This window comes from Salminus brasiliensis, chromosome 8, assembly GCF_030463535.1.
Source record: "Salminus brasiliensis chromosome 8, fSalBra1.hap2, whole genome shotgun sequence".
Classification (NCBI taxonomy): Eukaryota; Metazoa; Chordata; class Actinopteri; order Characiformes; family Bryconidae; genus Salminus; species Salminus brasiliensis.
The window spans coordinates 12,667,912-12,682,502 of NC_132885.1; the positions used below are offsets into that span (position 1 = coordinate 12,667,912).

The 14,591-nt window shown below is 42.0% G+C and overlaps 1 protein-coding gene across 5 annotated transcripts in view; it reads left to right on the top strand.

The window, feature by feature from the left end:
• Positions 1–4,078: 4,078 nt before the first annotated feature.
• Positions 4,079–14,591, top strand: part of pard3bb (par-3 family cell polarity regulator beta b) — a 297,029-nt gene continuing 286,516 nt past the window's right edge. For 3 of the 5 annotated variants that reach the window (XM_072685655.1, XM_072685657.1, XM_072685659.1), the window contains exons 1-2: positions 4,079–4,385; positions 5,175–5,416. In XM_072685655.1, the coding sequence (XP_072541756.1) occupies positions 5,300–5,416 (117 nt within the window). In that variant the 5' untranslated portion in view covers positions 4,079–4,385; positions 5,175–5,299. Of the gene's footprint in view, positions 4,386–5,150; positions 5,417–14,591 lie in introns of those variants that run through there. The other 2 variants (XM_072685658.1, XM_072685656.1) reach the window with 2 other exon arrangements.

A 14,591-nucleotide genomic window follows, 5' to 3' on the forward strand; every position in this document is an offset into this window, starting at 1 on the left:
ATTTAATTAAACAATGAGAGTAATCAATGTGCCCTTCAGAAAATGATTTTTGTTGACTTTTTATGACATTATTTACAAAATAACAAAACTTTGTCATGCTGCTTGCCATCAGCAGCCGGAGCCCGAGAAAGCACAACTGGCTTTGCTGTCTCCGGTTGATGTCATCCGGTGGATGTCTCTTCATCTCTCTCCCTTCCTCTCCCAACATTACTGCAGTGTGATGCTTGCCTGCATGGGTGACTGGTAGCCAATGCATCAGAGCTGGATACCTGGTGCTTTCCTCTAAGCATGTTGGTTACCTGGTGGTGTTGCATCGGTGGCAGCTCAAAAAAAAGAGGCATTGGCTGGTTGTGCATGTTTTGGAGGAGGCGTGCATCAGTCCTCACCCTCCCAGTGTGGAGAGCATTACAGGTGATGTGGGGGAGAGTACTAATACATGGGTTGGGTAATTGGCTAATTTGTTGAGAAAAATAGAGTAGAACTTACAAGAAAACATGTTCTACATTAGCTTTAGACACCAAAAATGCCTTGAAAAATGCCAATCTACATGTCCATCAGGGTTAGGGATAAAACTATGTAAATGATCTTTTTTTGGTGAGCATTGCCTTTATAATTAATAATTATAATGTATAATTTCTTGTGTAAAGTCTTGTTTCAACTTGTTATGTAAAGTGATGCAATATAAATAAAAGCAGTATAGTTCATAGTATTGTTTTATTATGTATTAGCTGTTCTACTTTGTGGTAAAAAAAGAAATGTGCCGATGTTTGACAGTTTATATATATATATTTATTTATTTTGCAATTAGGTTGGAAGCTGTTGCTTTAAATTGTCAAGACTGTAGAAGAAGAGGTACATTCTTGCGGGATTGTCTTGACTTTTGCTGTATCATGCTGAGTCCCATGTTGTGAAATGCACCAGTTTTAGGTAGTCCAGCAATAAAGGCTTTTTAATGATAGGAATTCATTGCCCTAAAAACACAGAACGCACTGGATTCTGGGATTGAACTGTGCTGCTCTGAGATATTTTTCACTGGGGCTTTAAAAGAAAACAGAAGTGATTACAGAAGTATCCACAAAAGTTTCTGTGAGTGAATGGAAAAGTTACACAATCCCCCACCCATCTTTGGCATTCACTGTAAAAGAGGCAGTTGTAGTGTGTAAAAATGGAGGGAAAATGTTCTACAGGAGAACACAGGGAGGACAGGACTCTTCTATTTATTTGTTTCAAAGGAGCAGGCGAGCGGCGAGGATGAATGGGACAGCGTGATGCAGCAGTGGGACTTAGGCAGGGGGTGAGCTGCTTGCCAGCCAGCCTTTTCCAGTAAAGAGGGGAGGGGTATGTTCACACAGAGAAAAATGTTTCTTTGGAACATCATCAGGTTGGGAGCGGCCATTTCAAAGTCAAAGCGGACTCAAAGAGTATAATCACTGAAAGTTAGTCTGGAGGTATTGAAGAAAACAGTCATACTTTCTGAACGAAATATAATCAACTAAGAACTTCCTGTTTTAAAATGTCCTAATACACATATTTTTGAGCTGCAAGGGAATTTAAAGTCTAATGCTCCTTAAAATGTCATTCTCAGCTCAGCTATGATAGCAGATTAACAAAATGATTCTTTTATAGGTCACTTTTCAATTATTCAACCGCAACCTAAAAATGAATTCACTCGGCACTGCTTTCACTTCGGGGTCTAATTAGCAATTTTAAGCAAGGCAGTTTTATTTTGTGACCCAGAAAAGAAACTCCAGCATAAGCAGATCGCAATGAACTATCAACACACTTATCACCGCCGGCTACTATGGCAAAAGGTTTTTCATTAGATCTTGTCGAGGATGATGGGAAATCAATACTAGCTGGCCCGGCACCAACTACACTGTCCACTAATTTAGATGTATGAAGCACATCACTTTGGCCGGTGGCTCTCAGTCATGGGCTTGGAGAACACTTTTCTGTCCAGTTGAATCTTTTCCCTCCTCTGGCACTCCCAGTTCAACTCAGGAAGGGCCTAATTAACTGATGAGTTGAGTCAGACGTGTTGGGAGCAGAGAAAACAACAAAATCTGCAGGACAGGAGGGCTCTGGGAATCCGGGAGGTTCCTTTACAAAATGCAAATTTTTATTTCCTATGTTGTGTATATTTCATGTATATGCTGCTTTTTCTATCTCTGTTTTTACTTTAATAATACTTATCTACGTTAAACTGTAGTAATGATCTGAACTGTCTAAAAGATTTGATAGGACTCCTGTAGAAATTCCTTTAGTATTAATTTAATAGGCCGTTATCATGCGAGTGCTTTAAAACAGAATTGTCCCAGCTTGGGTAAAGGTTTCCTGGCAAAGTTTGGCAATTGCCCCAAACGTGCATTTAGTACTGATACTTATCTGAATACTAGTATTACTCATTCTCATACTGATATTGGTACTAGAAGCACTGATACTGATATGAGTAGTACCTGAGTCTTGGGTCTTTTAAGACTGCAAATTCATGATAAATCAATTAATAGGAAAGGAAATCAATGATGAATTAGTTTTTTTATTTCATCCACTCTTGGTCTTGACTCAGACTTAACTTGTCCAGGTGTCAAACTTGACTTAGTCTCTATTACTACTACAACACTACCTGGAATTTAATGGACTGGTTAACTGTTAAAAATCTAATTTCCCCCATCCCTTAAATGTAGTAGACACCAACTCTCCTCTGCTCTCATCCCAGTGGACCGATAAAAAGGTGGATCTCTCTCTCTCTCTCTCTCTCTCACTCTCACTCTCACACACACACAGACATGTAAGTGTCTGAAGAGTGCTTCTTTGGTTTTACACCAATGCTAAAAGCTAATATAACATAATGATATAGGACTATAGACTTCTAGTACTTCCACATGAGCTTTATTGCAAAACTTCATCTACATCAAGAGGGAAATTGTACATTCATTTTATTGTAAACATTACTTTTAGATGAGCCACAGAATGCATTGTTTCAGTATACAATGTTCTTTAATGTTTAAATAGTAGGTGACTGGTTGGAGGGAAAAATGCTCACATGTGATTTCACATGCTTTTTACAACCCTGTTATTTGATTTTCCTTTTATGGTGGGATCATAAGGAAAAAAAAACAGCTCTTCTCTGATTAGCTGGTTTACTACACTGTGATGTAGCATTACATCGCATACCGTACTATTTTGCAGCACTGTAACAAGAACTTCGCAATATTTTATTATATCAATCTTACCAGAAAGTTTTGCTGTCCTCTTGGTGTCCACTCAGTGCTGTAGCTGAAGAGACTGCTGGATTAGCTTTTAGCCAAGCACACACTCGTTTTCCCACGGTTGGCTTCCATCTGCTGCGTTTCTGAATTTTCTTTCTGTTTGGTTGGCTCTCGTCTGGGGTAGTCAGACAATTTGTTTTTTCGAGGGAGCGGATGCTGGAAAGCCGATTGGCTAGAGATGGAGCTTAGCACGCGTACACAGCTTTCACTTTATCAAATAAGATTTATTTGTATAGTGCTTTTTACAACTGGTCACAAACAAGCTTTACCGAATCAGTAATCAGTAAAAAACTAAATCAACAACATAAGAAGACATCAAATCAACGTCACGTTGCAGCTTCAGAGCTATTGGGGCTTTCGGTAGTCGGCGGGGTCTCTGCACATTTTAGCGCATAAAGAAAATCATCCAAAATGCAGGACTTTCTTTCCTGTTTTTAGTGAAGATACAAGTGTTTGGGGTTGGAAATGTGTCACTTTCATGCACCGAACTCTCATTATTCGACTATGCCAAGAAAAATACACTTTTTCTTTCTAGGGCCTCTTTAAATGTTGAACTGGGAGTAGCATAGAACAGGCAAACCACTGAAATAACTGCAGGAGCAGGCTGGAGAAACACACTTCGGTGTGCTTAGAGGGCCTAGGGCTTGTTTTTCGATCACAGCACTTGTTTAGAGTGCACTTGTCCAACAGTGCAGATATGAGGGGGGAAAACAGCTGCAGTTAGGCATAAACCCTGGCAGTTCATAGAAGCTGGGCATGGAAAAGAGGGGTCAGACAGCGAAGGCAGCAAACAGGGCGCTGGCCCTTTAACAAAAGTTCCAGTGCGTGGCCCTGCACAGTTTTGGAGAAGAGTGCAGGACGGAGGAGAGCTGGAGCTGGAGCTGGAGCTGGAATGGCGAAAGGACTTCATCACAGAAAACACTGACATAAATGAGTCTCACGATTGATGGGAGTCGTTTATAAGCGCCTGTTTGCGGGCACGGCGGAACAGCTTCCCGGGGGTGAATAACAGGATGGCAAATGGTGCTTAGCCAGACAGCTCGGATCTGAGCTTTTCTTTTCTTTTCTTTTTTTACCGCTCTAACTCAACCCGACTGCGTCTCCAGTCTTCTCCAAGTAAGTGCTTTTCGGACCTGAGTTCAGAGCCATGCAAACACGGGCGACACACACGACGACTTTTCAGAAACTTTGCTCATGTTATTTAGCTAAGGTGTGAAGGCCAACGGAGAGAAGGTGGAAGTGGCTAGCGACGCCAGAGAAGTAGTTAGCTAGCTTAGCAGTGGTGCTAACTCGACCCCCCCTCCTTGTCCCGTCCGTCCATCCATCCACTCCTGCTGGAATACAGCGAGCAGTTCTGGATGTTAGCAGAAAGTGCTACAATCACGTTAGCCAAACATTGCCAGCGCGGTAACTTGGCAACAGCTAAGCCGTAAATACCACTCTGTTATCCGCGTGCTCAGACTCTCTCTCTCTCTGTGTCTCTCTCTCTCTCTCTCTCTGTCTCTCTCTGTGTCTCTCTCTCTCTCTCTCTCTCTCTCTGTGTCTGTCTCTCTCTGTGTCTGTCTCTCTCTGTGTCTGTCTCTCTCTCTCTCTCTCTCTGTGTCTCTCTCTCTCTCTCTGTGTCTCTCTCTCTCTGTCTCTCTCTCTGTCTCTCTGTCTCTCTCTCTGTCTCTCTCTCTCTCTCTGTCTCTCTCTCTCTCTCTGTGTCTCTCTCTCTCTCTCTCTCTCTCTCTCTCTCTCTCTCTCTCTCTCTGTGCTGTGAGGTTGGTTGTTGGTAAGTAGGTTGCTGGCTGGTGTCTCTGGCTCTGCTGTAAGTTACACTGTTGTCTTTTATAGCTATAAGTGAGCTACTACAGCTTGTACATTCAGCTTCATGTCTCTAACAGGTCGTTTTGTGCCTTGTAGCCCACCCAGGCCTTGAGAAGTTTGAAGAGCACCTGTATGAGTGCAGCTCCTGACCGTGGAAGCACCTGTTGCTGCTGCTGCTGCTGGTGGTGGTGAACCAAACAGCATATCTGGACATACACAAGATGAAGGTCACAGTAACTTTTGGACGCACTGGCGTGGTTGTGCCGTGCAAGGAAGGCTGGACAGTCCGGGACCTTATCCAGCAAGCCACGTTAAGATACAGGAAACTACTAGAACAGGTAAGGAGGTACAGTTTGTGGTGTTTTTGTTTTTGCTACATGCTAATGTATCTGGAAAATATTATGGAAAACTTATCAAATGTGGCAAGGATTCTGTTGAGGCATTGCATTTGACCTTTGTGCTGTAGGGCAGCTGATGCATACCACGTTGTATCGCTGGATGACTAAAACACCATGAGGTTGAGCAGATGACCATGACACATTGGGTATTTAGAAGACATCAGGAGTTTAGCTGGAAACGGAGCTGAAGCAGTTCATGCAGGACAATTGCTACTTGATTTAAACAGGATTGTTGTGTGCTCAACAGAGGGTCTGAGGTCTGAAAGTGTGCTCGTCATTATTATCATCATCATCATCAAAAAAACATAATTTGATCCAAATGCTAATGAGACCATTAGCAAAAAGGGACATAGTTAGGATGTCTTGGCTGGGGGTTTCAGGTAGGTCGAAGTTGTAGGTTGAACTGAAAGGGGATGATTTGGTCATATAGGCTATTAAGGGTATATTGGTTTTGCTAGATGAGTAAATGTGTATGTAAGAATGTACGTTAACCTACTGTAGTTGCATAGTTTCAGAGAATTTTCTACCCCCACACATGCACATTGCCATAGTCCTATAACTTAGACCTACTTAAAAGCCCCCCTAGCTGAGAAATCCTAACTACAGTGGATACCCCTGTGTCCCCACTGTCTTTGTTTTTTTGGAAAAGAATTATTTGACCAGGTATGTCCAAACTTTTGACTGGGACTGTATGTAATCACTGTATTTTGTGCTGTGATTAAGTATTCATTAGGTTATTCTGTTTTTAGCAGAGATGTACAGTATACTTACACAACCAAATACAGCACACAATGTTACAGTGAGTTGTGGATGGAATCATGTGTTAATCTACACACTGTTTGATTATTGAAGCCTTTATGTATTATTGAGACCTCCCCATATTGCACAACACCACCATTGCTGGGAGGGTAAAACCTAGCTCAGAGGTGGGCAATTCGGTTCTGGGGGGTGTTGGATTCCTGCACAGTTTTTTGCTTTTCCTGCTCAAGCACACCTGATTCAAGTCACCTGTTAATTGCCAGGTTTAGTAGGTCTGTTAGAGTAGGGAGACCCCCCCCAATCCCCTCCCTTGACCACTCCTGGCCTAGCTTGCATTTCTCCTAGTGACATCTTTGCAAATTGCTGCTAACACAACGTCACTGGACAGCTGAACGTGCTTGGAGCACAGCGCTAACTGCTAATTCGGTTACATTAGCTAACAGAGGCCTGCAGGGGCTAGCATCGTGTCCTAGTCCTGTGGAGAGAGGGTGGGCCATCATATCACCAAAAAGTAAGGTCAGTTATGCTCTATGGGACTTCTAGCTAACACACCAGCCATCTATGAATTATAAGGCCAGTGTTTTGGTGGCTGCGTCACTCGGGAGCCCCACATCCAAGCTCTCTCTCTCTCTCTCTCTCTAAATGAAATGAGCACAGAAAAGCATACTGAGACATAACTAGTCATTACATTGATCAAATGTCATCAAATTCCCCATCTTTAATCTGAGTTGTGCTGATTTAGGTGTGTGTGACTTGTTCTGTCCTGCTCTACGTTAAATGCAAATTTAAGTTAAAACGCACCGGCCGCTGATTCTCCAGAGCCATGACCCTTTGACCCCTCATCAGAGTTCTGGCCCGTTGCTGCTCAAACTCATATTGACTCCATTATTTAAATAGCACAGCAGCTTGAGAGGGACCCACTCTCCTCTGCTCTCATCCCTGTGGACCGATAAAAAGGTGGATCTCTCTCTCTCTCTCTCTCTCTCTCTCACACTCTTTCTCCCTCTCTCTTTATGCATCAGGGTCGTGGTCTGGACCCTAATAACCGATTGGTGTCTCATCCCGCATCCCTGTAGGGGCACTGTGTGGAAATGAGATTGCAGATTGCCGCGGGACTTACTCGGCCTGCAATATTGTGTGTTATTGCTCTGTCTTTAGAAGTGGCAATTTGACTGATGGGGCAGTCTGGCCGGCCTTGTGTTTTTTTGCTGATGCAGGTGTGTGATGCTAATGCTGAGACCACTCTTTATTGCATCATGCCTTGCTCCACAAGCTAATGTTATGCAGGTTGTGTGGAAGGTCGAGGCAGAGTAAGAATATTGCCCGCATATTTGAGGGGGGTTTGGGTATGCTAGTGTTTGTGCTTGTCCTGAATGACATGGAATAGATGGGTGTGATATATGAGAAGCCATTGGACATGGTTTTTAATACTCCAGTGTCCTTATAGCGGTCCTGTTCTCAACACGGGCTCGTATCTGCTCTGTGTGTCCATCAACGTGTCATTGTGTGCACACACTTGTTTCTGAGAGTGTGTTATTTGTGCGGCCCCGGTGCTATTGGCTGTTAGTCCCAGTGGAGTCGGCGTGTAGGCTGGTGATGTACAAGCCGGACTCCAGCTCGATGAATGAAGCTGTTTGGAGGAGTGTGATTGGCCACTATCTCCTGGGCCCCATTTACAGGCCAGGGGAGCTGTTTGATACAAGCCTACACAGATTGCACTAAGACATTCAGGGTCAGAGAGAGGAACACACACACACACACACACACACACACACACACACACACACACACACACACAGTTTAGGCTATACCCACACACCATCCAATTTGTAGTCTCTTTTCCCCCCTCAATCTTCTTTCTTTCTTTCTTGATATTTGTTTTTTCTTTCTTTTTCTTGATGCACTTGCTTTATTTCCTTCTTGATATTCTCTCTCAATTTTCTCAATCAATCTTCTTCCCTTTTATTCATTTAATTTTTTTTCTTCCTTTTTTTCCTTCCTTTTCTTGTCTTTTCTAGACATTTCTTTTCCCAATGTATTAAAATTAACTCTTGATTTTGTTCCTTCATATTTTTTCTCAGTGTTTTGTTTTTTGATATTTTGTTTTACTTTATAGATTTCTCTCTTCTTTATTTTTCCTTCTTTCGTTTGAGTACTTTCTTTTTTTCTTTGTTTCTTTCTTTTTTATATTGAGCTTCTCTTTTTTCTTTTCTGATATTCTTTCTAACTTATTCTTTTTTTTCGTATTATTCCCTTTTTTCTCTTTCTTTCTTTTAAGATATGCTTTCTTTAAATTATTGATTTCTTTTTGTTTTCTTCCTTTCATTTTTTCATTTCTTACTTTCTATTGTGCATTCTGGCCTTCTCCCAAGCACGCACACACACACACGCACACACACTTACACATAAAGCTTATGATTCGTAGCGGTGTACAGCGCAGCAGTGCTGGTTTTGCATGTATTAACTTTGATAGGAAACATTATACTGTGGTATGATCCATCAGTCCTGGGTGCACACACTATCGATCTTAAATGATACATTGGTTTCATTACTATTTCTGCTCCCCTGTGCGACAGTATATGAATCAGAATATGAGCTGGCTGCAACAAATGCCCCTCAGCCTTCTTCTGAAGTTTCATTAATACTGTTAATAATCATAACGTTACATTTATTCATGAAAGCTTGGAGACTGTACAAATCATGTCACATGGTGTCATTCTTCCATTTTTTTGGGGGGGGGGGCAAGAGGGGATGTATGTGGGATCTTGCTGGGATGCCAGATTCAATATAAGATATCATACGATCAAGTGTAATTTTGATCACTTCAATGTTCTCTATTGTACGTGTAAACATATGTGATATTCAGTCCATATACTTGAAGCATTGGATCATACATAGGGTTTCTGCTCTCATATACAGCACACTGTGTGTTGATTTGCTTTAATGTTGCAAATGAAAAACTGTTTAATCTCAGCCTAAGCCACCTTTTAAATTTAAGCCTGTGCAGCAATAACATGAAGGCCTGTATGGCTTATCATCTTCCTATGTTTTTCCTTTTGTGTTTCCACATTGTGTCTCAGCTGTTCAAGAGTAAGTGCTTAGCTATCTAAAGATTAGTCTGCTCTTAACGTTTTCATTTTGTCTTATTAAATCTTGGAGACCTGTAATTATAACATTTATTTAATAATGAATCCATCTCATCCCTAAATGTTTAGAAGCTTAGTGATAATGAGAGAGGCTGCCTCATTTTAAATTGATTAACTGCATAATAAGCAGGCTGGTCTTTATCTGGACATATCGCAATCGGCCTAATATTTCTGCCTCTCTTATTGGGCTTAGTCCATGTTTGAGTAGTGAACATTAGTTATGTGGTACAGTCTGGCTTGGAGATCCACTCCCCCCTAGCCTGATTCTCTTCATTTGGTTTGGATTAGTTGTTGAAGCAGTATAATTGATCTTTTAGTGTTCTTTTGCCGATTCGCAGCTTCTTAACGTGTCCAAATGGCTGTGAATTAGAGACCCTTGCGCCGGATGCTGATAGAGGAAAGCCTAGCGCTCTGTGTTTTGTGTTTGTGGACGGGGGGGGGGGGGGTTCTTAGCCTGGTGTCACAGCTTACAGCAACTGTGCTGTGTGTTATCTTGCCATGATGGAGTGCTGGGAAGTTGTTAATTACCAGATTTCATCCTTTGCTATTGAAGTCTCACCAGCTCAGAGTCTTTCATATTTTTTTTGTTATGGTAATCGGAGACATTTTCCTGCAGCTGTGTAATTATGTATTTAATATGATTCAGGATTAAAGTGAACTAAGCAGTGGCCTAGATTTAGTTGCACTAATCTTAACCCCCTTTTTAAATGGCATCTAACGCCTGTGTACGAGTGCTATCACTTTAAAAGAGAAGAATTACTCCTTTAAGCTTTTGCTTTCTAATTTCTTGTGTGTGTGTGTGTGTGTGTGTGTGTGTGCGCCTGTGACCCATGATTGCTTGTTTTGAAATATTCAGAGAGGTGTTTCCAGTGACCCAGGCATGTCAGTCTCCTGCTGGATGCCTGTGATCTGCAGCCAGACTTCTAAGGAATGTTCCAGGCTTGGTAACCCGGTGGAGTAGTTAAAGGGTGGTAACGCCTGAGCACTCTAGCCATTGGCCTGGGGCAATAAATAAATACTGTGAGCGGGTGCAAGAGAGGAAGAGAGCAAGCAGAGGGAGGGGAGGAAGAACTAGTCTAGAGAGTCAGAGATGGAGACCTTAGAAGGGGAGCTGGAGGAAGCACTCGGGAGTCGCTCAGGAAGTTATCAGACGCGTAAAAAGGGCCTTTTAATTACCCGGGCGAACGTAGGCCGGAGCTGTTCTGCTATTTTTTCATTATGTTCAGGAATGCCAGATGCCTGAGTGCTGAGCTGGCAGCCAAATGGGCTGATACCATCGAAACGCCTGGCCCTCTGCCAGCTCTAAAAACAATTAGCATGCCTCCCCACAGAAACAGAGTTGGTTAGCATCTGCTCGCGAGAGTTCCAAACAAGACACATGGTATCTGGAGAAAACTAGCCCACTGTTATCTGGACTTCAAACGGAGGGCTACCGCTGTTTAGCTGTTAGCGATGTGAAGAGCTTTGGCAACAAAGTTGTCCCTAAGGGCCGAAGTGTGGTATTTGATAGGGATCCATGTCCACCATTGGCAGCCTCTCCTCGGCTGCTGTTATCTTATGGCTCTTGAAGGGCTACACGTTGCTCTTTCCATGGTTGTCCTTTGCGGAGCTCTTTGAAAACTTGCTGCTGTGAGGATGCCAGACAAACTGTTGTCCACAGCTTTTTGTGCCTACCTCCTAAAAGCTAGATTTGATTCAAATGGGTGTAGATGTCAGTTGGTTGTGATGTACATGTGGTTATTGGTTTGGGTATGTGGTTCGAGGAAAAGATGTCTGTAGAACATAAGCGGTCATCAAATAGATTTGACTTGCGGCCAATTCCTCACAGAGTCGATACTCTAGCGCTGGACCCCCCTTAATAAACTGTTTACGCACTTTATCAGACACAGTCCTTCCTACATACGCTTAACTCAACACTCGACGACACAGTTTAGCTGTGTTTCGCAAAATTGATGCTTATAATAAGGGCTGCAACAAGAACAGGACGTTATCGACAGCGTAATCGTAAAAAATGGCCGACAACAACTCACAATATTGATTAGTTGACGATGTTCGAGTGTCCCATTTTTGTCGCATGACCAACAGAGGGCAAATTTACCAACAGCATATTGCAGTGTGGGGCTTTACATGACTCAAAAGTCAAAAATTGCAACAAAAACTCTCAAAAAATCACGTTCACAGTAGAAGCTCAGAGTAAATCTGCGCTAAAACCTTTAAACTAGCTCTGTTTTTGTTTGGTGAATGCCATAAGCAGCACTGGCTGAAAAGGATGAACTGTACAGTTATCTACTGTTAGGGTATCAGGTTGGTAACCAGTAAGGCTCACAGACTCACTCTGAAATGCTTTTGTTCCATTCACACAGAAAATGGTTTGAAAAATTGTTCTGAAATGACAACTGATGTTTAAAACCATTCTGGAAATGTAGACATCTCACATGGGGTATTTCTAATGCAGTGGTGGTCTGCTGGTTCATTCAGTATTGACGGTATTTTAAAAAAATATATTTTTAATTGTCTGTACTGTTAAAGGTTTGTCAACAAAAAAGCACAGAGCAAAATTTGGTTGTTAACTGTGTGTATCAGTAGTAAACTAAGCCACTCTTAACCTTTTTTTTTAAAGGTTTAATGGTTTCTGTTTTTAAAAAGAAGTAATTCAATTTTAAGAAGTCAATTTTTAGAATGGATTTTTGCCCAGAACTGAGGAAATTGAGACTCCAGTTTACTGCCATTTTAATACTAATACAGTTTTTGAATACTCTAAGTTATATTTAGAAGTTGTTTACATTTTGCAGGTGTTTCCTTCACACTGATTCCTTTATTTGTTATTTTGGGGGGGTCAGGGAAACCTTATAGTACTCAGAAGCTATGTGCTCTAAGCTATGTACTCTAAAAGAAAGCATACATATATGAAGCTCCAGTCATGCAAAATTAGTTATTGCATCCAATCACCATAAAAGCGCCTGGTTTGTTATAAGCTGAGTTGTTCCTTTATTGTTTCTGCTTCTTTTATGCTGGATGGAACAGTTTCAGTGGCCAGTACTGGAGATTTGTATCAGTATCCTTGATCAAGGTCATCCCTGCTATTAAACAGTTACTATGGTAGGTAGAACAACATGGTAGATGTCTATTAAGCTGATGGAGCCTCTTTTACTGCCTTGGGGAAAATAAAACTGTTCTATATGTATAATGAGAGAGCCTTAGGATATCCTTTCAGGCTCCTTTTTTTTTACTTTTGGTGATCGAATAGTGGTCAGTGATTTATCTTGTTGGTATTAAAAAGTTTTGGAAGATGGGCACGGGCACAGAAAGCTTACTTAGGGGGCATCTGGACCACAGGCTACTATTTAAAGATTTAAAGCTTTATTTTCTGTAGATGTTCTGTAAGCATTTAAATAGGGTCTTCGCCTTTTAACCCATTTTTGGTTCCATTTGGCACCGTAGATGTAAAACTTAACTAATACTTACTTTCAAGCAATGTTTATGTTAATGAGCTGTTCTTGAAAAGCCTCCACTTAATTCAAAAGTTCTCTACCAATTAAAATACTTTTTTCTGGAAGCATGCATCTAAGCTACACACTCTTTTAGGAAGCTTGGTTCATGCATCACCACACTGGAGCCAGTTTTCCCCCTTTTTGCTAGAGTGTCTTGTGTCGTTAAATGGAATTTTGATACTTCCCTTTAATGAATCATGCAACCAGTGAGGCATGACTCAATATGACTGATGGAAATTGGAGAGAGAAGCACGCTGCCGGTCAGTCCATTTCCAGCAGCAGATTTTTCTCTCTTCTGTAAATTAGCGTAAAATCCGGACATCATTTTTGGAGCCGAGGGCTGGAATACTTAGCATAACTAGTAATCGACTGTAATGATGCTAAAGCAAGTTGGATTGAACCCTGTTATACTGCTGCACTTGATCTTTAGACTTGATGGATGTTATTTGCATGCTGCTGGAATATCCTCTGCACATGCACTTGATCTCCTTGTCTGTGACTACGTGAACATTCTTATGAGGTTAGATCATGGAGTGAATAGACTATGGCGGACGCCTCAGGATATTATGGTAGATGTCTGTATAGAAAGAGTGACAGTTCCTTTGTGTATTTGGGCCAGGAGAGTCCCTCTGTGCATGTGTGTGTTTGTGTATGGTATTACTTCCTAATGAGCAGTGAGAGCACTGGACCTTTTCAGTGTGCAGAGCTTGAGCTGGAACAGACTGGCCAGACGTGCTGTCTGAGAAGGACTCTTCCTGTGTCTGCTATACTCATTTAACTACTGATTAAGCCTCCACACATACACACACACTCTGCCTTGCAAATATTAATTTCATTTGTGTGTACCACATAAAGTATCTCATTTCATTCGGGCCATAATGCAGCTCATAACGGAAAATGAGGTGGGGGGAGTGAAATCACTATGTTTATTAAACTCAATTCACATCAAAATTGGTATTTTCATATTTGACCAGAAAGTGCAGGGATGCAGTGCGAAGGTGGGAGATCGTTCTGGAGATGGACAGCGCCTCTTATTGCACCATTATCATCATCACCGTCATCATCATCATCACCACCACCATCATCATCATTGCTGTTTATGAGGGAGGTAATGATTTTAGGCTCGGTAATGGACCCCTGACATCTCTGACAAAGGCAACAGCACAAATACGGCCGGAGCCCCGCTGCTCGCCGCCATCAGCAGAAAATGACGAGCATTCTGCAGATTTCCATCATTTCATTATATTTGCTCCTACACACATGCCCCCATTCACTTGTCATAGAGCAGGAAATGATCCTTATTGTGGCGTCCTGCATCCGTATAATAGTCTCTCTACTGGCTGGCACATAGCTGTCATAGGCCAAATTTCAGCCACCCTGTGCCCTCTGTATCACCTCTGTCCATAGTGCCTCGCTCCATTTCACTTCGTGGGTCCGTCTGAGTGAATCAGCTCTAGGTTTGCAGTCTGTGGCATTTATGATTATGCAATGCTTATAAAAGGAAATTTAACACAATTTTCATCCCAATTTTAGTCATTTCTATTTCCCACTCAGTAGTTAGGACTCCCCAGCACATGATGCCACCCGTGCTGGGAGGGTGAAGGCACATGCTTCCTCTGAGTCACATGAAGCCAGCCATCCACATCTTTTCAAACTGCTACTAAGACAATGTCACTGAATATCTCCCTGGATCATCTTTCCATGATGCGGTTAACACTT